The sequence below is a fragment of the Chrysemys picta genome, chromosome 19 (genome assembly GCF_011386835.1).
Source record: "Chrysemys picta bellii isolate R12L10 chromosome 19, ASM1138683v2, whole genome shotgun sequence".
In the NCBI taxonomy this organism is placed as follows: Eukaryota; Metazoa; Chordata; order Testudines; family Emydidae; genus Chrysemys; species Chrysemys picta.
The window spans coordinates 4464090-4485659 of NC_088809.1; the positions used below are offsets into that span (position 1 = coordinate 4464090).

General features: G+C 48.2%; 1 protein-coding gene across 1 annotated transcript in view; it reads left to right on the forward strand.

Annotated features, from left to right (window-relative positions):
- The first annotated feature begins 223 nt into the window (after positions 1–223).
- The window catches only part of DOC2B (double C2 domain beta), a 144337-nt gene continuing 122990 nt past the window's right edge, over positions 224–21570 (forward strand). Inside the window, exon 1 of the mRNA XM_005298150.4 lies at positions 224–879. Within this exon, the coding sequence (XP_005298207.1) occupies positions 555–879 (325 nt within the window). The 5' untranslated portion in view covers positions 224–554. The remainder of the gene's footprint in view (positions 880–21570) is intronic.

Below are 21570 nucleotides of genomic sequence, written 5' to 3' on the forward strand. Positions count from 1 at the left end.
GGGCTGAAGTCTCCCTGCGTCTTCGCAGCGCCGGTGCTCAGCCCCTCTGCCCCCGGCTGCAGGGGAAGGCGAGGCAGGACTGCTCCAGCCCGGGCGCCCCCTGGAGAAATGCGGGCGCCGCTGGGCGCGGGAAGGGGCGTTCCCGGCGCTGGCGCGTGGCTGCCCTTGGGCAGGGGAGCCGGGGCCGAGGCTGCCGCGTGCCGTGCCCCGGGGGGGGGGATTTAGGGGTAGGAGGCGGCCCCGCCTGGGCACGGCGCGGGGGGAGGGGGGCGAGCTGCACACCTGCCCCGGCCCGCATTCCGGTGCAGCGCTTGGCGGCGAGCCGGTGACATCACCCGCGTGCCCACCCCCCCGCCTCGGAGCCGGCTCCCTCTCCCCCGCGCGCGCGGGCGGCGCGGGCACTGTCTGCCAGGGCGGCCGGCGGCAGCGGCGGTGCGCGGCGAGGCTGGCAGGGGCGAGAGCGCCCGCCTGAGCTGCCCCCGGGAGCCCGCCCGGCCGCCTCTCCTCAGCCGCCGCCGCTCGCCGGGGGGCGCGTCCCGCCCGCAGCCGCCTGCATGACACTCCGCAAGGGGGAGAGAGCGACCATCAGCATCCAGGAGCACATGGCCATCGACGTCTGCCCCGGCCCCATCAAGCCCATCAAGCAGATCTCCGACTACTTCCCCCGCTTCCCGCGCGGCCTGCCCGCCGCCGCCAGCCGCCCCGCCGCCCCGCCGAGCCGCCCGCCCCTCAGCCCCGCCGAGCCGCCCCGCGACGAGGACGAGGACGTGGACCGGCTCTTCGGGGCGTACGGCGCCAGCGGCCCCGCCGAGCAGCCGGCCCCGCGCCCGGCCGAGGAGGAGGCGGCGGACGCCGAGGGCTACGAGTCCGACGACTGCAGTAAGTTGCCAAGTCCCGGGTCTCCGAGCCCGCCTGCGGCGCTCCCCGGCCGGCCGGGCCCTGGGCTCGAAGCTCGCCTGGAGAGCCCCCGGCAGGGACCGCGCCGCCGGCCGGCGCCCTCGTCCCCGGCTGCAAAGAGCCACCAGTTGCCGCGGCTCTGCCCGGTCGGGGCGGGGGCTTCGCGGCTCCGCTCGCAGGGGGGGGGTTTGGGGCTCTCCAGGCTCGCGGACCGGGGCTCTCTGTTCCCAAGCGGCCGCTGCCCAGTAAGTCTCCGGCCAACCCCCCTCGTGCAGACGGAGCGGGAGCCGTAGGGGGACGGGTTGAGCATGCTAAGTGTTTCCCTTGTTCCATGCGGGTGTTTGCGGCTAGATTTAACCCCTCCCCACCCACAAGGTCCTTTCCACCCGCTCTTAGAGCCGTGGCGGTTCGGCTGCGTTGAACAGGGTGGCTGGATCCGCAGCTCCCTGTAATGAATGAAGAGGGGCCCGATCCTGTCAGGTGTTGAAGCCCGTGGGAGTTTCAGGATCAGGCCCAAAGTTTGAAACAAGGAGATGATGCGGGAAGGAGACTGGTTAAGAGCCGATATTGCCCGGCTGAGCCGAGCCTCACTTCCAGGAAAGGAGGACCCCCAGGGAGCTGCAGATGCTTTTTAGGGTCCCGCGTTGAGAAGGGTGTGGTCTTCTCTTTGGGAAATGTCATAGCCCTCTATTGTTGCTTCTATGCTTCCCTGCCTGTAGCTGGGTAAACTCAGGCTGCGGACAGGTGAGCCAGACCCTGATCACCCTGGAGTAACTCCCCTGAAGTCACTGCAGTCACCCTGGAAATTGTACAGCCACTTCTGAGATCAGAATCTGCCTGGTATGAATCCAGAGATCCAAACTGCTGGCAAAGTGGCAGAATTTGGGCTTTGGTGGCTCTGAGGCTGTGTGAACCCCAAACTACTCTTTTCTGTCTTCATGGCCTTGTAACCTGGGTTTGGTGGCACATGCCCTCTTCTTGGGAGCTGTCTTGCTGAGCCATTCCGGTCTGCAAGTGACGAAAGGGCAATATTCAGCTGAACTCCCAGCCAAACTGTTAATAACAACTTTAGCTGTATTTGGGTTATTTGCTGCTCTAATTATTGGATCATCTTTGTTCATCCTGACAATAGAAATTGGAGCATTTAGTGGTGGGGGCAGGAGCAAAGTGCTAAGGGGCTCTGCATCTCTTTCCTTGGCTACTGGGAGATCAGGCGCTAGGATTTCAGGGTGTTAGACTTTGGGCTCTAAAACCTACTTCCCACCCCCACTAAGTAGTCATTTGGAAGGACTAAGCGCATCCTGGTCCTTCTCACTGACACCATGGAATCAATTAAACTGGTTTCCAGTGGGCCAGCTGGTGTTTGTCTTGTTGCAGCTAAAGTTAAAAATATGTTTCTTACAGTATAACAGGTGGCAGCAAAACTGCTGATGCTGGTTTGCCAGATGTGGTTATTTTTCCACTAGTAAAGATGCAAGAACTAATAAGCTCTTCCTGCTTGCGACAGAGCAGTTAATGCTTGGTAATTATTTGTTCGACAGCAGCACCTAACCGTCCCAACCAAGTTCGGGGCTCCATTGTGGTAGGCACTCTATATACACATAGTAAGGAACAGCCCCTCCCCCTCAAAGTTTACAATGTAAATAGAAAAGACAGGTGAAAGAAGGATTATTATCTCTATTTTAGGGATTGGAAACTGAGGCACAGTGAGGTTGAGGGACTGGCCCAAAGTCCCACAGGAAGTCAGTGTCAGAGCTGGGATTTGGACACACAGCTCCTGAGTCTAAGTCCAGTGCCTTAACCTCACATCTTCACTGACTGATGCATGAATCTGGAATGCCCCTGTACACCTAGATAAATGTCTTGGCATACAAATAACAGTGATGATTTAGAAGCATTGGTGCCTTTACTCCTGGAGCAGTAAGTGCTGTGAGCAGGATGTCTGTGCAAGATACAATATAGGGACCTTCTGGGGTTGCAAAGGTCAGAACCCTTCCCAGCTAACTGGACTTTCTACAGGCTTTTCCAGGGAAATAACATTACCACTGAGACAGCATCTTGCCAAGCCCTGGATGATTTGAGTGAAGAGATGTCAGGAATCGTCCGCTCAGCTCAACGGAGCGAGGTCACTGCCCCACATGGGCCTCCGTATCAAAAGCTTCCCTCCTGGCTTGTGAGATTTCTTGCTGACCATGACGCAGCAATGCTAGTGATGCATCAGGTAGATACAGGCTGCTGATCACATCTTGCACTCAGCCTCTCTTGTTGAAATGCAAGTCTTGCCCTGCAGGAACTCAGGGAAACGTCTATTACTAGACATTATCTCCCACAGAGAGGATTCACAGAGCCCTCCCTATGGCTGCACGACTCACCTAGCTCCAAGGAGACACTCCCAACGATGGGTAACAGCACTCAGCCTTCGCTGGGGACGAACAGTGGGTATTGGCACAGCCTGGAGGGGAAGGATGATGCTGTGGTAATGCCTGGTCAGGTGATGTGGGTCCAATTCTTGGCTTGGCCAGTGATTCACTGTGTGAGCTTAGGCAAGTCACTTCACCAATCTGTGCCTCAGTTTCCCTACCTGTAAAATGGGAATAATGAAATGTACTCACCCTTTAGCGGGTAGTACTCCCTTCTGTTTGACCCTTTGGGATTATCAGGCAGCCTTGTACTGGGGTAGCCCAGAGTCTCCTTTCTAGTTTGATTAACTTCTCTAGCCTGATGTTATTTCATCACCACCTTTCTTTTTTGCTCCTCAGTTTGACCATTTCCCTTTGACACTGGGGTGTTTCCCAGCCCTGCCCCCCAATAGTTCCAGAGGTAACATCAGGGGGATTGGAGGAGGCAGGAGGTGGCCAGTTCAGAGAGAAATGGAACAGACCTGTTCAGCCTTCTGGCCTGACCCCCAACCTTGCCACCAATATAGGAATGTCTCCAATATGATCATAGAAAGAGACATTCTAGAAGGATCTGCTAGGTCCCATCTGGTTCATTCTCTGGACAGTGTGGGTTTGCTCCTTACAGTGGAGGTTCCAACCCTCAGTCCAATCTCATTTTAAAACGCCATCAGTAATCTACTCTAACCTTCTATCTCCTAGACACCCCTTCAAACTGTCTGCTTCTGTAGCAAGCAACTCCCCTCCTTCCAGAGGAGTGCAGCCTAAGGCACTCTCTTACTGAGGGGATTGGGGGAATTTTTTGCCTGAGTAAGAAGGGAAGAAAGACTGAGGACTCCACCAGGGTTTCAGCCCAGGAGGCAGAAGCCTTCAGTTACTCTCTTAAAAATGTCTACATCTCGTCTCCTTCTTAGACATCCTTCTAAATCTCCAACGGCTTAGAGAATGCAGGGAGAAAACCCGCTGTCTGCATCATTGCTTTTAAGAGCAGAACAGTGTGTTACTGTTTAATTCTGGTGCTTTGCTAAATCAAAACCATAAGGAGCAAAGAGGAACGAGGATTCCTTCGAGGGAGTGATGCAGACACAAGGCTTAGGGGTGCAGAGAGAAACCCACTGGGATTGGAATTTCCAGCTGCCGGAGATGGTGCATGCAGGCAGGGATCTGCTGCACTGGGTCTTCTTCACCAGGAGAGAGGGGCCGAAGGCTCAGCCTGGGCTCTGCCCTGACTGGCAGAGAGCAAGGAGGAATAGACTAGGGAGAGAGCACCTAGAGGAGGGAGCAGACACAGATTGCAGTGAAGGGGAATAGAACTGGCCTGGTTACAGCAGCTCTTCGGGGAGTTGTGGAAGATTTCGGAGGAGCTGAGGAAAACAACTCCAGTCCCCACAGACCAGCGAGGGAGAGGTGATAATCAGCTTGTTGAATGCCATCTGCAAGAGCTGCAGTGAGCGAGCAGGACTGGAAGGGACCAGTGGAGCGGGTAATGAGGGGGAGATGTCAGGGTGGCTCCAGGAGAGATGGGAGTAGTGTGGAGCCAGCCCTTACCATCACATACACGACTGGAGATGCTGGTTGGGGCGGGGGGAACTTGCAAGGTCCTTTATAATACTATAATGACTCATGGTCCTTCTGCAATATCTGTTATCCCTGGATCACCAAGCGCTTTGCGAACAGTGGTGAAAGAAGCCTCTCAAACCACTGACGGGCAAGTGGGCATGATCCCTGGCCTACAGACGGGGATGCTGAGAAACAGAGAAGGGAACAGTAAAGCCTAGACCATGTCTCCTGCCCCCTTGCCCTGTGCTCTGACTGCAGAGAAAAGTTGATGCAAAGGCAGGAGAAGCCAGTGAAGGAGCTGTGACAGAAATAAAGTCTCTGATGGATCAAAGGGATGAAGCTAGAAAGTTAAGGCCAAAGGAGAAATCTCTCCCAGTGGGGTAGTTGGTGGCACACCAGACCTGCTGGAGGGAGGAACAGCACTAGACAATTATACTCTGAGGGCCACAGAATTATTATTATTTATTATTAATTGCATTATTATAGCCTGTAGGAGCCCCAGTCATGGACCAGGACCCCATTTTGCAATGCTAGGGGCTGTACAAACACAGAACACAAAGACGGTTTCTGCCCCAGACAGCTTACAATCTAAGGATAAGACAAGAGATGGAAACAAACGGGGAGCAAAGGAAAATATTGAGACAACATTGGTCAGCATGCTCAGCACACCAACAGCCTAACATTGTCAAGAAGTGGGCTTTAAGCCTCAAGTGCAAATGCTGATTGTCATCAGTGGCCCTTATATTGTCTGTCAACCTGGGGGTGGAAGGGAGCCCTGAACTAGGAGTCAAGCAAGATTCTTTGGTTTCATCGCTGCTCTGAGCTTCCCTGTGACCTTGGATAAGTCACTCCACCTCCCTGTGCCTATACTGTTTTGTAGAGATAATGATGCTTCCCAGATGAGCTTGTGCATGTTTAGGGGGTGCTGTGTCCACCTCTCACTGTGGGGTATCAGTGTCAATGGAACATGCCGGATTTTTATTCCTGTACTCAGGTTGTGTGCTATGCATGATTCAAAATTTGCCTGAGACTTTGAGAAGTACAACCCTTTGTTCCATTGAGTTTGTTTTCATCAGAGGGTTTTCATTGTTCATAATTGAGCTGCTAATGAGGTGTCAAAGCACTTATGCAAATTGAGGAGAAGAAAGAGTTAGGGGGTAGTGACTGGAGGGGAGAAAAAAAGGCAAACACCCAAAAAATCACAGTTTGGTGCATTTTATCGGCTCAGAAGTAACTGTAACATAATGTCTTTTTGATAGTCGGGAAGGAACACACTATAGATTTATTGGAACATCATAGTTCTCTCATCTACTTCCCAGTAGCCTGCAACCTTCCAGTGAAACAAGTCTGTGTATTGCACCCATTACCATGGTGTCTGGGCACCAACAGAAGTATAGACAGCAAAACAGATGGAAAAACTGTGTTTCCTTTATAATACACTGCAAAGAGTGCATGTGCATGGATTTTATGGTCAGTTATTATTAATTATTGCTATAGTATTTGCTGTTCTTAGGGAAATTATGCCAGATCATCCTTCAGGGCTGCATTCACATTGTTACAGCTGTTGCTCATGTTTCCTTTTGCTGCACAATCAGCTCGCTAGTCCAGAGTAATTGGTTATTCCCAGACGGTCTGTCAAATACTAATGATATCTTTGTTTACATATAAAGTAAGCCAATCTTAGCAGCATGGCGTAGTGTTTGGGATATAGGGCTGGGAGCCAGGGAAACTGGGTTCTGTTTGTGACACCTTCACTGACTGTCCGTGAATTTGGGCAAGTCCCTTATCCTCTGTCTGCTGCAGTTCCCCACCTGTAAAACAAGCATGATAATACCTAGCTACCTTAGTAAAGTGAAAAGTGCCATATGAGTGCAATATAGGTAGGCATTATAGAAACGCTGTGACTCTCAGTATTGTTAAGGCAGGAGTCACCGGAGGGCACTGTTACACATAGTTTAATCATTCTTTTTCAAAGTGTGTGAGTGAGCTTTTAGTTTTTGGAGAAGTGCTGTGGTGGTGTTAGTTCGTGATACGCTGGTCTTTACCAGAGACAAGCTGTGGCAGATACCACCGAGTTTGCTCAGTACTTTATCTTTGAAGGCAGTTCTTGGGATGAGGTAGTTTCTTGGGAACTTGGGCATTGGCAGATGGGTTGAGATTTCTGGAAGAGGAGACTGCTGATGCTGCTTGTGCCTGCCTCTGTCTCATGGTGGGTGTGTATGTGTAATCGAAGGAAATTACATTTAGAATATACCCAAACTCCTCCGACAGGAAGCTGACCTGCAAGGCCCTGCAGAAGAATTCTGCTTCCGCGCAGCACAGCCGTGATAGTGTTATAAATATCAGCTGTAGGAAATGTTATTTCTAGCTCCGATCGCAGGCCTATCCTGATGTATTGCATCTTGTGACATCTGCTACAAGTGATTCACTGAGAGGTTTCTTAGGAAGACACTTATTTTGGGCGAAGAAAATCATTAAGCAGCCAAAGTCATAATGAAGATATTCACTACCAGCTGTTTAAAGGTGGTGATAAGAACAAAAGTACCAAGGGATGCAGAATTTACCGATGACATGGCAATGTTAGCAGACAACACAGAGTTGCTAGTAAAGATGCTGGGAATAAGCAAGGGGGAGAAAACACAGTTTGGAAATGATCAGGATATTTACATCCGCAAAGCAGCTCCTTAGCATATGTTGCTGCTGCTATTAATAACCTTTCATTTGTCTTTGCAATCCAGATTATGCAAAAAGAATATTTTTACTACACAAATTGCCATTGATTTCAACAGGTGTCTGGTAATATTATAGTAATTTTATTGACACTGTATCAAGTCCAATTGCCAGCAGCCCATAAAGTCAAGGAGGTGTTTTATATGCACAAGTGAGATGTTAAATCCAAGATCTAAGTGCATTAAAGAGCTTGTGACCCTTTTTTCAAGTAGAGAGGTGTTAAAGTTAGTGGGTTGGCCAGATTCCAGCTTGAGTAACCAACCAATCAGACCTGGAGGAAGTCCCCGTGCAGTTTTGCTTGAGATATTTTACTGATTGAAAGGCAGTTATATGGGATAAACTATTCTTCTTTATTACTTATCCTGAGACATAGTGCAGTGTTGCTGCATATTGTTGGAAAGCTGCCATGTTCCACACCAAGTGGTGGCTACATTTCAGTGTTAGGGAGGTGATCTGTGCACATGTAGTTCACCAAGAGCTCTAGTAGCCTGTAGGCTGAGAGCTTTTCTTTGGGTGTAGGGCGTCATTCCTTTCTGAGGCGTTCTTGCTGCAGTTTTCAGGTGGCATTTGTTGGCACTATAGCTACTGTGAGAAGTGTTCAACAAAACAGCTCAGAGGTGAACGGATTTTGGCTAAGCTAATCAGACTCTTTCCTGGTAGAGAACTGTTATGCTGGGACCAGGCTGGAATTCCCATCTGTCTGAGGTGCTTATTTGGCCCCCATTATCTTTGTGTCTGAGCACCTCGCAATCTTTAATGCATTTCTCCTCTCAACGCCCCGTGAGGTAGGGCCGTACTATTATCCCCAGTGTATAGAAGGGAACTGAGGCAGAGAGAAACTTGAGCCTGGTCCACACCTAAAACTTAGGTCGACCTAGTTATATCACTTAGGGCTGTGGAAAATTGTTACGCCCTGTGTGATGTAGTTAAGTCAACCTAAACTGCACTGTAGATGCAGCTAGGTTGATGGAAGAATTCTTCTGTCAACCTAGTTACCCCCTTTCAGAGGAGAAAAACCCCTTCCATCGACGTAGGCAGCATCTATGCTAGAGCGCCGTAGCTGGCTGCTACGCTATACTGTAGGCATACCCTTGCCAAAGGTCGCTCAGGAAGTTTGTGGTGGGCAAGGACTTGAACTTGGGTCTCCTAAGTCATAGGCTAGTGCTTTAACCACTAGACCATTCTTCCTTTCTATGTACCAGCTACATCTTCTGCCTTGACATGTCCCCAGCTGGTTTACAATCTGTGAGCCAAACTCAGCCCCCGAGAAACCAGGTGCTATTACCATGTAAGACAGTGGGAGTTGCCTCCACTTACACCAGGGTTGAATTTGCCCCAGCACATCTGCTGTGTGAGCTTAAGGCTAGGGTTACCAGATGTCCCGATTTTATAGGGACAATCCTGATATTTGGGACTTTGTCTTATATGGGTGCCAATTACCCCCCACCCCTTATCCCGATTTGTCACCCTAGCTAAGGCTGGAGTGTGGGGAAGTCTGATCTTATCTGCCTCCACAAAGCGGCAGGGGTGGGGGAGCAATCTAGCTTGTGTCCTGTCTCCCCAATTCCAAATCCTCCTCCTGAGACCCCAGGAGGGGAGACTCAGGTAGGATCTCCGGGGGCAGTCTGCACACACTGCTCATGTCTGTCCAGGTGTCCATCTTCCTCCTCCTGGCTGCTGCAAAGGTCTGAGCGCAGGCCTGCCGCAGAAAAGAACCATATGGCCAGTAGCCTCCAGCAGTTCAGGCTAATGAATGGGCCATGTGGCAGCCTCTTAGTAATAGGCCTAATTTTGCATGGACTGGCTCTTCCCACCCCCTGCAGGGTGCCATTTGTTAACCTTTTTATCTCCTCTCCTTCAGTGCAGGCTGTGCAGGAGACCAACGCTCAGACAAGCTCCTTTCCAAGGCAATTGCTAGTAGCAACATAGGCAGCCATGGATCAGAAGGGATTTAATCAAACTTGCTGACTGGAGATAATCATCTCCCAAGCCATGGATTTGACTCCCATTGGCCATGAGCCAAAGCCTACTGGAGTCAATAGAAGATTCTCGCCAACTTCAGGAAGCTTCCAGGCAGGCCTAGGCAATGCAGCTTCCCCCTGTCCCTCTTCTCAGCTTTTTGCACGTGCCCCTGGGCACTGCATCTTCGTTAAGCACGCCTGCAGCGATGCCATGGGTGATCATTAAGCATAGTGCTATATTTTATTAGTCCACCAAAAATAGCTATTAAATTGCATCTGTGTTCACTGAGACCACTACTGTGCTGCCAGCAAGATACTTCCCAAGGATATGGTCTTCCAAATGCCACATAGGTCCAGTACTGAAAAGTAAAATGGCCAGGGTAGCAGGATGTGAACATAGGAAGGAGAGTCACAGTTGTGATTGCGTCTGCCTGATGACCCTGCAGAGAGCTGGAGTTAATGGGAGTTGAGGGCGCTGCAGGAACAGGCCCTATGGGCTGCCAGATGCTGAGTGCCCTCAACTCTCATTTGGCTTGTAGAGACTGAATTCCCACGGCAGCTCCTGGCAGACCAGTCTCTTGGTTTGGTTTGTATCAGCTTGTAGCTATCAAAGATTTCCTCCTCCCTACATCTCTGCAGGATAATTTCCTCTCCTTTGCAGTTATTCTCTTGTTGCTCGGCAGTAAAACGCCATGGAAGGCAGGGCTTCAAAAGCATCTCTTCTCAGAGTGTCTCTTAATGCTGAGAAGAGGTGACCCCTGTGCACGGTGGCGAGCATCTCCTCTGGCCCCTTAGCAGCAGCACGTGTTGGTGAGTCACATTACATGTGTGCAGGGACCTCCTCTTACCAGCTGCTCCATGACTGATCTGCTCATTCATCGCTCAGATATTCCAAAGCCCAAGTGCCTGCTAAGTTTTTCATCTTTATATTTAACACTAAAGGCAATTTTTTTGGTTGTTAATTGCAATGCTGAATTTCATTAAAAAGAGAGAGAGAGAGAGAGATTTGAAGGCCATTTCTAAATTGAAATTGCAGAAAGTGTAATTGCTCATGACATCAGGGACCATTTAGTGCTGTAAAACATAATTGCATCTCTGAACTGTTCTGAGCAGATAAGTGAACACTCCTAGTTTGAGAAGATAGAAGACCTATGAGCACTCCATCATCTGGCCACACAAAGAACGGGCTCAGTGGGCAGGAGCCCATCAGAGGTTCGACATTATCCTGGTCCGTAACCTCTGGAAAATGGAGAAATAGGCATTAAGCCTGTAGGCTTAAGTGTTTTTTGGGAAAATAAACAAACAAACAAACAATCTTCTGAGACAGGGGAACAGGTGGAAGCTTGAAGAGTTTTGTTCCTTTCTCACTTCTGATTCCACTGAAGTCAACAGCAAAACGTCCTTCCTGGCTGAAAGGAGTAGAATCCGTTCCCACAGGCAGGAAAGGACCCTGCCTTATGTGGTAAATGCTGCTCTCTCCTGTTTGCTTGAAGGCATGCGCTGCCTGAATTGAAATGTTTCCTCCTGTACCCAAGAGCCTGCAGCCAGCCCGCCTTGGCTCTGACCTTACCAGAGCTCACTAGCTCAGTGGGGTAAACCAGGGGCAATCCAGGGATGGGAGACCTGCATGGAAAGCCCAGGTGTTGCAGCAAGGGGAGGTTGGTAATCCAGTGGAGGGTCTTGTCCTCTGAATCCATGCAGAACCCATTCCCTAGGATAGTGCTAGTGGGGCTCTTGGATAGTCTGAAGGGCAGGATTTTCAAAAGCACTCAGTTTCAGCCTAACTCTTCCCCCCCTTTGGAGTCAATGCTAAATCTCACGTTGACTTCAACAGGAGCAGATAGACCAATGATGAGTCCCACCTTAAGGCCCTGACTGCTTATGGTCATCAAGGGGTAGAGGTGTTGTGGGCACACTCAGCACCTTGCAGGATCTGTCCCCAGAAGTCCTCTGACACTCTTCACCAAGGCAGACGTGTTAGTTGCAGTGTCATATGCAAACTGTGTTCTCGCTCCCTTACCCACCACTGACCCGCAGCGAGTAACGTGAGACCGTGCAGCGCAGCGGTCACTGTTAGGCTGGAGAGATCTCCCTTTATACTTCAGTCTGGTTCCTGTCTGGATGAGAAGCGCTATAGATGTCTAGGGTGTTACTGCTCTGACTGTAATCACAGCTGCTGTGGAGAGAGGAGTCAGGTCTTCAGTCATCACTAGTAATGCTGGGCTGGATTACACATTGTAACTCCATTAACTTCCATGGATTTATTCCTGATTTACACCAATGCAAGCTGAGGCAAATCAGGCTTCGCAGCTGTAAAAAAAATCTGTGGGTGTGCAATGGATATACTAATGCACCTACATGTCAGCTCGCAGCGTGCAGTTGATTCAGAATGTAGCATTATCTCACCCCCAAAAAGCCCTTGACTTGCTGTAATTAGATTACAAACAGAGGTAAGAGCGCCTGAGCCTCTACCTGCTGAAGAGATCTTCGGTATTACTTGGCTGAAATTGCAGTAAATTATCTCCATTCCTTCTGAGGAGTCATGTACTGACATTTTGCATGGGGCTCTAAATACACAGCTTTACTTGTTGCTTTTCGAGGCCTTAAAAATTAGTTCCAATGTAGGGAGGAATTAAAGCAGCAGCAGAACAGGGACCCATCTTTTATAGTGCATTTAAAAAAACCTAGCTTCTGAAGAAGGTTACTGAACCTGTGCTTTCTCTGAGGGCGAGCTAATCCAGCCAATCCCCTGGCAGTCTTTTCATGGCTCCTGTGATCTGCCTGGCACAAAATCCATGAGCAGATTATCTTGGGAGCAGTAATGCTGATAAGTGTAGGGACTTCAAGTTTACAGACTCCCTTGTAATTAGTTCTATAGCATTTTTTGGTACACACCTCCCTTCTCTCCACCACACAACCTTGTGGGCTTTTTCCCCCAATAGTCATTAGTCCCTGAAATGTGAAGCTTCATAGGAATGGGAGGGAGCCCCTCTCAAGTAATAAATTCCTTCCCCATTAGTTAGAGCAAGACTGTTCCTTACAGTTGCTTTGCTAAAGTTTGGTCCAGTCACCCAAACAATAGGGCTTCTTCTGCATCCCACCAGGGAACTATTCCACAGCGGACTAGATCACCATCAGGAACGTTTCACCTTTGCTGAATAGCCTCCCATTGCTTCTAATGTCAGCACCTTGCACTGGACTAAATAATTCTTCTTCCTTTGTGTCATGGACACCCTGCAGATAGTCTGAGATGGTTCTAATATCCTCCTGCTGGTTGCTGCTTAAGCCAAGTTACACCTGTGCAAGTTCTTTCCATCTTTCCTAAGCAGTCAAGCCCTGTAGCCCTTTAATTGTTTCATTTGCTCTTCTCTGAACTCCCTTGTCTCTCTGGTAATGAGATACCCAGTATGATGCCTATCCGTGTCCAGCTGGATGGCCAGGGTTAGCCGATCAGTTCTGCCCGATGTGGTGCCTGGTTAGCTGCTGTTAATCCTAGAGAAGGTTGAACCACAGTGCTGCCAGTTGATGTGTAAAACGTTTTGTTTGCCTTGTTGTTGTCGCTGTATTGGTCCCAGGGTATTGGAGACACAAGGTGGTGGGTGAGGTAATATCTTTTATTGGACCAACTTCTGTTGGTGAAAGAGACAAGCTTTTGTGCTGCACTGAGCTCTTCTTTGGCATTGTACAGCAAGAGGGAACCTGATTTATATGGCAGGGGAGGCATTTTGGTCCCAGGACAGTAGAGGGCCTGTTTAATGTCTAGACTGAGGTGGGTCAGAACTGTTGCCCCTTTCCCTTGGGATGCTTAAGATACAGATCTCAATTCTGTGGCCATCTCTAGCTTGAATTGACTCTGGCACTATTCTAGTGCCCTTGCACCCTTCTGACCTGTTGACCCAGTGCAAGCTGTTTGAAAGCGCCCATGCATTCCGTCATCCCTTATAAACTGAGGCCCTAATAGCTTGGGAGACAAATAGAGATTTATCGTTGCATTTGCCTGTTCATTCAGAGGGTATAAATAGAAGCCGCCCGCCTCAGCCTCTCAGTCACTCAGCGTGCTGATAGGAAATGCCAGCAATAAACAGTTTCTCTGGACTTTGCCAATAATAGCCATATAAACTGCCGCTCCCTGACACCTCATTGGCTGGTAGGTTCCAAAACAGATGAGAGGTATCTCAAGGCCAGGTTCTGAGATCCATCAGCATTTTATTCCACCCTGTAATAATTGTGTGGCCTGTTGAATTAATCCTAACGTCCAAGGACCGGCAATAAAAGAGACCATGTTCCTGTACACATCAGATTTATCTCCCTTTTAAATGCCAAACCTGGCTAGCACCTTCCCATCAATCTTTCATAGTTCATAGATGGAAAAAGGGTCAAAACCTGCTAATGAGTTCAGGTCTCCTAATGGTTATTTTATCATAGGAGCAGAATTATAATGTAGTAATGTATCCTGGCTATTGTCTTGAGATTTGTAAGTGACAGTTTTATAATTCCTTACGGAGGCCTGTTTTATTTTATTTTAATTTTTTTATTTGTGGTCTGTATGTTTAAAGGTCAGTGCCAGGAATAGCCCAGAACTTTTAAAAATGTGTCTAGTAAGCAGTGTTTCTGGTCTAATTGCTGTCCTTTCATCTTTGAGAAACTTGCTTCTCAAATTAAAAGCGCCATCCTAGTTTTCATCTCAAATGTGAAGCTTGGTAAGAATCGGGGGAAAAAATAATAAAGCAAGCAAGAATTCTGCTTAGCTTCACTAATGGCCCCATTCAAAGCCTACATAGCCATTGGGAGTCTTTCCATTAGAGTTGATAGGCTTTGGACTCTAATTCTATCCTCTGGAAATAGAGGAATCCTGCTGCAGGTCCTGATATATGAAGGTCCATCACTTAAAGGTGACTTGAAAAAAAGGGGTGGAAGTACTGAGGTTGAGTGCATGTTGTGCATTGCCTGCTGCTTGTCTGTGGTGTAGGTATTTTGGCTGTGAACATTTGCATCATCTGCTCCCATTGCTGGGTTGGGAATATTTATAAGTGACTCCCTCAAGTGCATTTGTCGTCTCTTGGCTTTGAATAGTTTGAGTGCAGAGGCATCTCAATTGCGTTCTCTCGTATGAGATCTAAATTTGATGGCATCTTCTGAGTCCTTATCAGAAATGCCAGCTATGATTTTGTCCCAAATGTGCTCGCTTTTACTGGCCTCAAATTCCCAGTCTTCCTCTAACTCCTACTAGACTTCTACAAATGCTTTGACTGATTCTCCGGGCTCTATACAGCACTGGTGAAAACAAGTCCTTTCCTGGATGACGGTATGTTTCAGCCAACAAAGCAACCACCAGACTTCTTAAGGACTGTCTCTCAGTCCCTCAGCTGTGTTTGCTCCTCAAGCACATAAGTGCTGAAAACGTACTCAGCTTCTCTACACAATGTATAAATGAGAGAGCTCACCTGGAAGCCACCTTTCTCTCTTCTGAGCTTGGTGGTCACCTGAAAGCATGTGTCATGCTGCTTCCATTCTGGCCATTCTGCGGGTCTGGTAAAGTTTAGACACTCCAGCTCAACAAATTTAGGCATCTTGTTTGTAGTCAAGAACACTCAGTCTTTCACAGGTTTACTTCTGGCACCATGTCATGATATATGGAATCCACATGTTTTCTGAAACAGCAGGTATTTATTAAAGAAAACAGCTACAGACACAAACAGATACCCCACATAGCTTGAGTTCCAGCTTTTTCTCCTTTGTTTACCAGGGACCACACCCTGGTTGGAACTCTGTACAGCACACAGAGACCTCTAGTGGCTGAATAATATACTGCAAGTAAACATATAATTACAAGAACTGTAATCCTGTCCATTATAAAGTCCTTTTCTCAGGGCTTGTCTACATTACCTGCCGGATTGGTGGGCAGCAGGGGGTTGATTTATCATGTCTAGTATAGGCGCTCTCCCGTCTACTCCGGTACTCCACCAGAACGAGAAGCGCAAGTGGAGTCGACGGGAGAGCGTCAGCTGTTGACTTACCGCAGTGAAGACGCGCAGCTGAAATTGCGTATCTTAGATCGACCCCGTGCGGTAGTGTAGACAAGCTGAGGGTGGAGGCATTAAGGGGTCTTTCACAGAGTCCTTCTCATGTGCACCTTTTAGAGCTGCACACTCATACCCTTTCATGGGAATGGTCTGCATCCCGGGGGGAGGGTCTGGATCCTTAGCGTCAAGTTCTGACCTAGGGAGAGGAGTTTGACTCTTACCCCTCTGCACTCCCAAAATGTGGGGGCTGTGCTCCAGTCTGAGCCCCTCTGTAGATGAAGACTGCTGTGTTATTCCAGCCTTTGTGCGATGTTACCATCATAGAAACCCCAGTAAAAAGGGGAAAATAGCCATCCAAAGACTAACCACATGCTTCATGGAGGATTCTTTAAATTAATTATACCAACATGTTTTGGCGTCAGGCATATAAAATTCAGTAATTTCCTGTGGGTATACTAGCTCTTTGTGTCTTGACATGTGAGACAAGATGATAATGCATTTGCGCTCCTCTGTTAAGAGCCCGAAACAAATACAACTGGATGTCACCAGACAGACCTATAGCCACAGCCAGTGAAACGGGATAACTATCTTTAATTAACCTTCCAGGGACTTCTCTGTGGTGGGTCCTCCCCCCCCCCCCCCCCAACAAAGAGGATGCCTTATACATGAGAGTTCTGGTAAGTGGGGCTGGCTGTGTGGACTGCTCCAGACCTTTGACTTTGAGTAGCTGGGTAAAGGAGTTCTTTGCAATGAGTGGGAAGGGCTGTGGGAACCCCAGAGGAAACAACTGATTCAGCACCTGATATCAGGGAAGCCCAGCTAGTGAAATTGGGTATGGATGGGGAAGGAACACACAGACAGCTGGTGCTAATAAAGTGACCGGTATCTTGTGAATGCTTAAATACATTGGTGGAAGAGGTGAGCTGGATCTGTCAGGATGAATGACTCTCACAGAAGGCAGAGAACTAGTGTAGCCCAGTGGGTGGCAAATTGGGTTGGCAGAGAGGAGACCTGGGTTCTATTCCCAGCTCCACCCCTCACCTGCTGCATCCTGGGGCATGTCACTTCAGCTCTCTGTGCTGCTGTTTCCTCTCCCACTCTTAGCCTGGCTTGTCTGTGTAGACTGTAAGCTCTGGGGTCTCTGGGCATCCCAACCGGATGCAGCTCTCAGCTGAGGCCTCTAACAGCTGTTCACTCTGAATGATAACATTTCTAGAGCAAAGGCTGTTTTTAGATTGTCACCTGTGCTCTGACATGGTCATTGTTAACAATGGGGGAGTCTTAAAGTCAATGGAAAGACTCCCAGTGACTCCAGCAAGAGCTAGATCAGGCCCTAAAAGGTTCGGAGTCTGAGGATGATCTGCAGGCCAGTTTGACCTGTAACAAAGATGCCAATATGGACAGCTGCCTGCCAGAAACTGCTGAGACCTCTGACCAGCCTTGAGGTAAAAGGTTCCCGATCCCATTATCAATCCCCACATAAGAGTTTCAGAGGGGTAGCCGTGTTAGTCTGAATCTGTAAAAAGCAACAGAGGGTCCTGTGGCACCTTTAAGACTAACAGAAGCCTTCTGTTAGTCTTAAAGGTGCCACAGAACCCTCTGTTGCTTTTCACATAAGAGTTTGACTTTTAAGGCCAAGCACATTAGTAATGTGATAATACCTATCTCTCGTCTTCACCCAGCTTTTCATCTGTAGCTCTCAGAGCCCTTTATAAAAGAGGCTAGTATTATTAGCCCCATTTTACAGATGGGGAAACTGAGAGGTGAAGTGACTTGCCCAAGGTCTCCCAGCAGACCAGCGGCAGAGCAGAATAGAACCCAAGTCTCTGATTCCCAGTCCAGTGCTCTGTCTGTGAGGTCATGCTGCCTCCTCTTAGAACTAACTGAATGGTGCAAAGGGGCTATAGGATGTAGACTGCAACTTGTCTGCTGACAAACTTTATGGAACAGTAGTGCTGAATGGTTACAAACAAAAGTTTCAGTCCCCACTCTGCAGTAAGTGCCGATCTCATTAGTCATGATAAAGAGGAGGCCAGATTCTTCCACCAAGGAGATAGGCTGCAGTTCTCAACGCGCTTCACTTGTTTATTAAAAGAAATGCAGAAACATATGAGCATCTGCTTCAGTGTTTTGGTTTACATTTTGTTTGCCTTGCTGGAACTAGGATTTCTGTGCTCGGCAGCACCTGAGGGCGAAGAGTCGTTCTAGGAGGATGATTGGTTTGTTCATTTCCTGGCCAAAATCAGGTTTCAAACCAAGCCTATAATTTGTTTTTTAGATCACAGAATCCATCAGGCTAAAAGTTCCCTTCATGAGATTAAACTATTCTAGCTGAGCTCAGGACAATCAGAATTCAGGGATCTCAGCAAATGAATGATTAAGGGGCCTTCTCAGCAAACACATGGAAATAAGCAAACTCCAGTTCTGGGAGATTTCTTTAACACCTAAGGTGAACTGAAAACTTGTCAAGTTCGGCTGACTTGGCTTTAGCAGCTGGGATAGTTGGCATTGGAAAATGGGAGCTGTGTCTCTCAATCTGCTGCTGGAATGCCAGTTTGTCATGGAGGATTCAACTAATTATAGCCACAGCTTGGAGGGCTGTGCAAGACTTGGATGGAGCCCACCGTTTTCTGGCATCTGAATAATAATGATCTTATGTTTCTATAACTCCTCATCTCCAGGATCCCAACATGCATTACGAACTATATGCAGAGATCACTTACCTGCTCCTGAAATGCAGCCACCTGTAGTTGGCAGTGAGGCAATGTATGATATGGGGAAGTTAAACTCTCTAGATTATAACTAGACTCTATGGGCCGAATTCAGAAATAGTGTGCAAGGTGATGTAATTTAGCCCTCATCCTGCTTTAACTTGCATCTTCTTCAAGCTCTCTGGTGTACGTTATACTGATTTAGGGCTATTCTGCAGTAACAATTCCAGACAAACTCCCTGCACGGATACTCTATTCTGGAATAAAAGTGGGGTTGGAAGCGCACTAATTATTCTGCAATTGAGGGTGTCTATAATTAGCTGAATCCTCCATGGTAAACAGGAACCCCAGCAGCAAACTGAGACACATAGCTTCCGTTTTCCAATGCAAACTAGCCCAGACGAGGCTAGTCTTTTAGAAAGACATCTGATCTTGGTTTAAAGACTTCAAGTGATGGAGAATCCGCCACCTCCCTAATTTAATTGCTCTCCAATGGTTAATTACCCTCACTTGATAATGTGTGCCTCATTTCTAGCCTGAACTTGTCTAACTTCATCTTCCAGTCACTGAATCTTGTAATTTTATTTAAAATGCTTTGCGTGTTGGTTTCGATGCTTTCCATTATGTGATGTTGAGGAGGGTGCTGTTACCTGGGAAACAGCTGTGCAATTCAATTTGTTGATTGGGTGTGGTGTTAGATCAGAGGGTGGAGTTTGAAAGGGTAGATGTGTGTGTGCAATGCACAAACAGAAGACGTGCCTGCTGGTGAGTTCATGTCCCTTTGAACTTGTGACCTGAAAGAAACTTTATTGAACTTGAGGGACTGCTGGCAGGCTTTGCTGTACTTTGGAAAATATTGTTAGGGGATGAGTGAAAGTGCTAGAATCCAGGGCTTCATTTGGCTGGAGTAGGAGAGATGGTTCTGAGTGCTCTGAAGGACTGTTTTAAAGGGACATCTGAGGATAACCATAGAATCCTAGAAATGTAGGGCTGGAAGGGACTGTCACCTATTCCAGCCTCTGCCCTGAGGCAAGACCAAGTAAACCTGGACCATTCCTGACAGATGTATAACCTGTTCTTAAAAGCCTCCAATAACGGGGATTCCACAACCTCCCTTGGAAGCCTGTTCCAGTGCGTCTATCCTTAGAGTCAAAAAGCTTTTTTCCTAATATCTAATTTAAACTTCCCCTGCAGCAGATTAAGCCAATTACTGAATATTCTATACGTATTGTAAAGGACAAATGTCCCGCTCTCGGTTAGTGACAATCCATCAGATCATCCGAAGAGAGAGGCATTTAAAAATCCAATTTGCTTTTCACCAGTCATGCTGTTTGTTTGCTGTTTTTTGCATTCCACTCATCTGGGACCATGAAACTGGGCCAGTCATTGTCACTTTGGTTTCCTGTCAGCTTTACTTTCACGTTCTTATGCACTTTACTGGTGCTGCAGTATCTTGGTTGCAAGTATTGCAGGCGAATGTTGATTTGTTTAAAATATATTATGTTTTTATTTATTTATTTAATCCCAAAAATATTTATATCTTTTTCATGTTTAGTTTTAAATTGCGGCCCAGCAGGATGCGAGAATAGTGCCCATTGGTGGATCATTTGGCCAGAGGGGTTAATATACAAATGTGCATTCTGTTTATGCCAAGAATGATGAAAATTACAGCAGGTGTGTGGAGCAGTTATTTCAGCCTACTGTGGAGTTATTTCCAGTATATGTATGTGGGAACAGATCTGATCCTACATACATGGACAGTCAGTGCATGGACAGGGATATTTCAAGGCATGGTCTCTGGTGCAGAGCATCCTTTCCATCTTACCAAGATGGAAAATAGTCAGTTTGGTTCTCTTAACAGAGCGGCTCGGCAGAATTTCAAGTCCGTCTTAATAGGTTGCTTGTCTCTCATGTGGGGAAATGCCAGACTCCTCCTGACTGAAAATTATTTATTGGAGCTCTGTTTGCTTGGAGCCTCGTGGTGTTTGCAAAGATCCCTGGCAGCAGGTGCATGTTTAAGCCCAAGAGCGGCACATTTCAGCTTGAGGCAATGGACACTGCTGCCCACAGTGCACCTGCCTCTGTCCTATTAAGAACAACCACCGCCCTGAGTGGCATTCACAGCAGTGCTAATTATTCTGGATCTGGAGCCATTAAAACCTGCAATAGCAAATGACACTACGGCAGGGCCACGCACTGTTTGCTTCCTTCAGGGCAAAAGGTATAATACTAAGAGCAGGAATGAATTCCTCTCTCCAAGCTCAGCAGCCATCTCTCTCTGTTTCTAATCTCTCATCTGTGTTGTAGCCCTCTGAAGATTCAGGAGCAGTGTTGATGGTAATCTCCACTCTTCATTTACCCAAGGGAACGGTGCCTATAGCTGCAGTGAGGGTCACCTCCTCCTCCAGAGGATGTAAATCAGGGTAATGGGGTTGGGGCAGGGTTTTCAGGGCTCCAACATGGGAGGCAGAACATCCTTGGGAAGGGAAAAGGTATTAGTTATCGTACAGTGCAGGTTCTGCTTTAAAATAACAGTCAGGGACGTATTGTTACCTGGTGTGTGGCAGGGATGGGGCAGGCTGGTGAGCCAAATCTGTGGCAGTCTTCTCTAGCTTAAGGGGTAGAGACTTGTGTGTTTGGAGCAGAAGAAGCTGGGTTGTAATCCTGGCTCCCCAGGAGAGTGTGTGGCTTATTTAGTAGCTGCATCTGTTGCATGCAGCAGACGGATGCACTGTGTGAAATTCTTTAGCTTGTGTTCTGCAGTCTAGACAGTCGTAAAGATACTTGTGGCTTTGAAATCGATGAGTCCATCAGGTTAGCTGGAATTCTATGGAGACACGAGCTCAGATTCCAGCAGCGCTGGCTCAGCCCTTCATCTTTCCACGAGAGATGAAGTGAGCACTCGGCAAACAGTGTGTATGGCCTTGCAGAGTGCGATCCTTTCATTCAAGATCCCCCCTTCACCCCAGAGGTGGCTGCATTTCAATGTTAGTGACTGGGATGCCTTTGTGGGCACAGTAAGCTGTAATTACTGTTGCACCTGAACAGTTCTTAGGCTCAGTGGCCAGGCAGCGAACTGTACCAAGGAGGCGTGGTTGTGCAGTGTGCATGCACAATTACTTTGTTGCGCTAATTGCTCTCGGTTCTTGCTGTTTCGGCAAGCTGAACTACACACAAGCCCCCACTTCACCTTGCCCCAGTGGCATCAGGAAGGAGTAAAAGATGCTGGCATCCAGGCCGGATGTACATGAGACTTAGCAGCAGTTGTGGGGAAAAAGTTTCCATGTGGGAG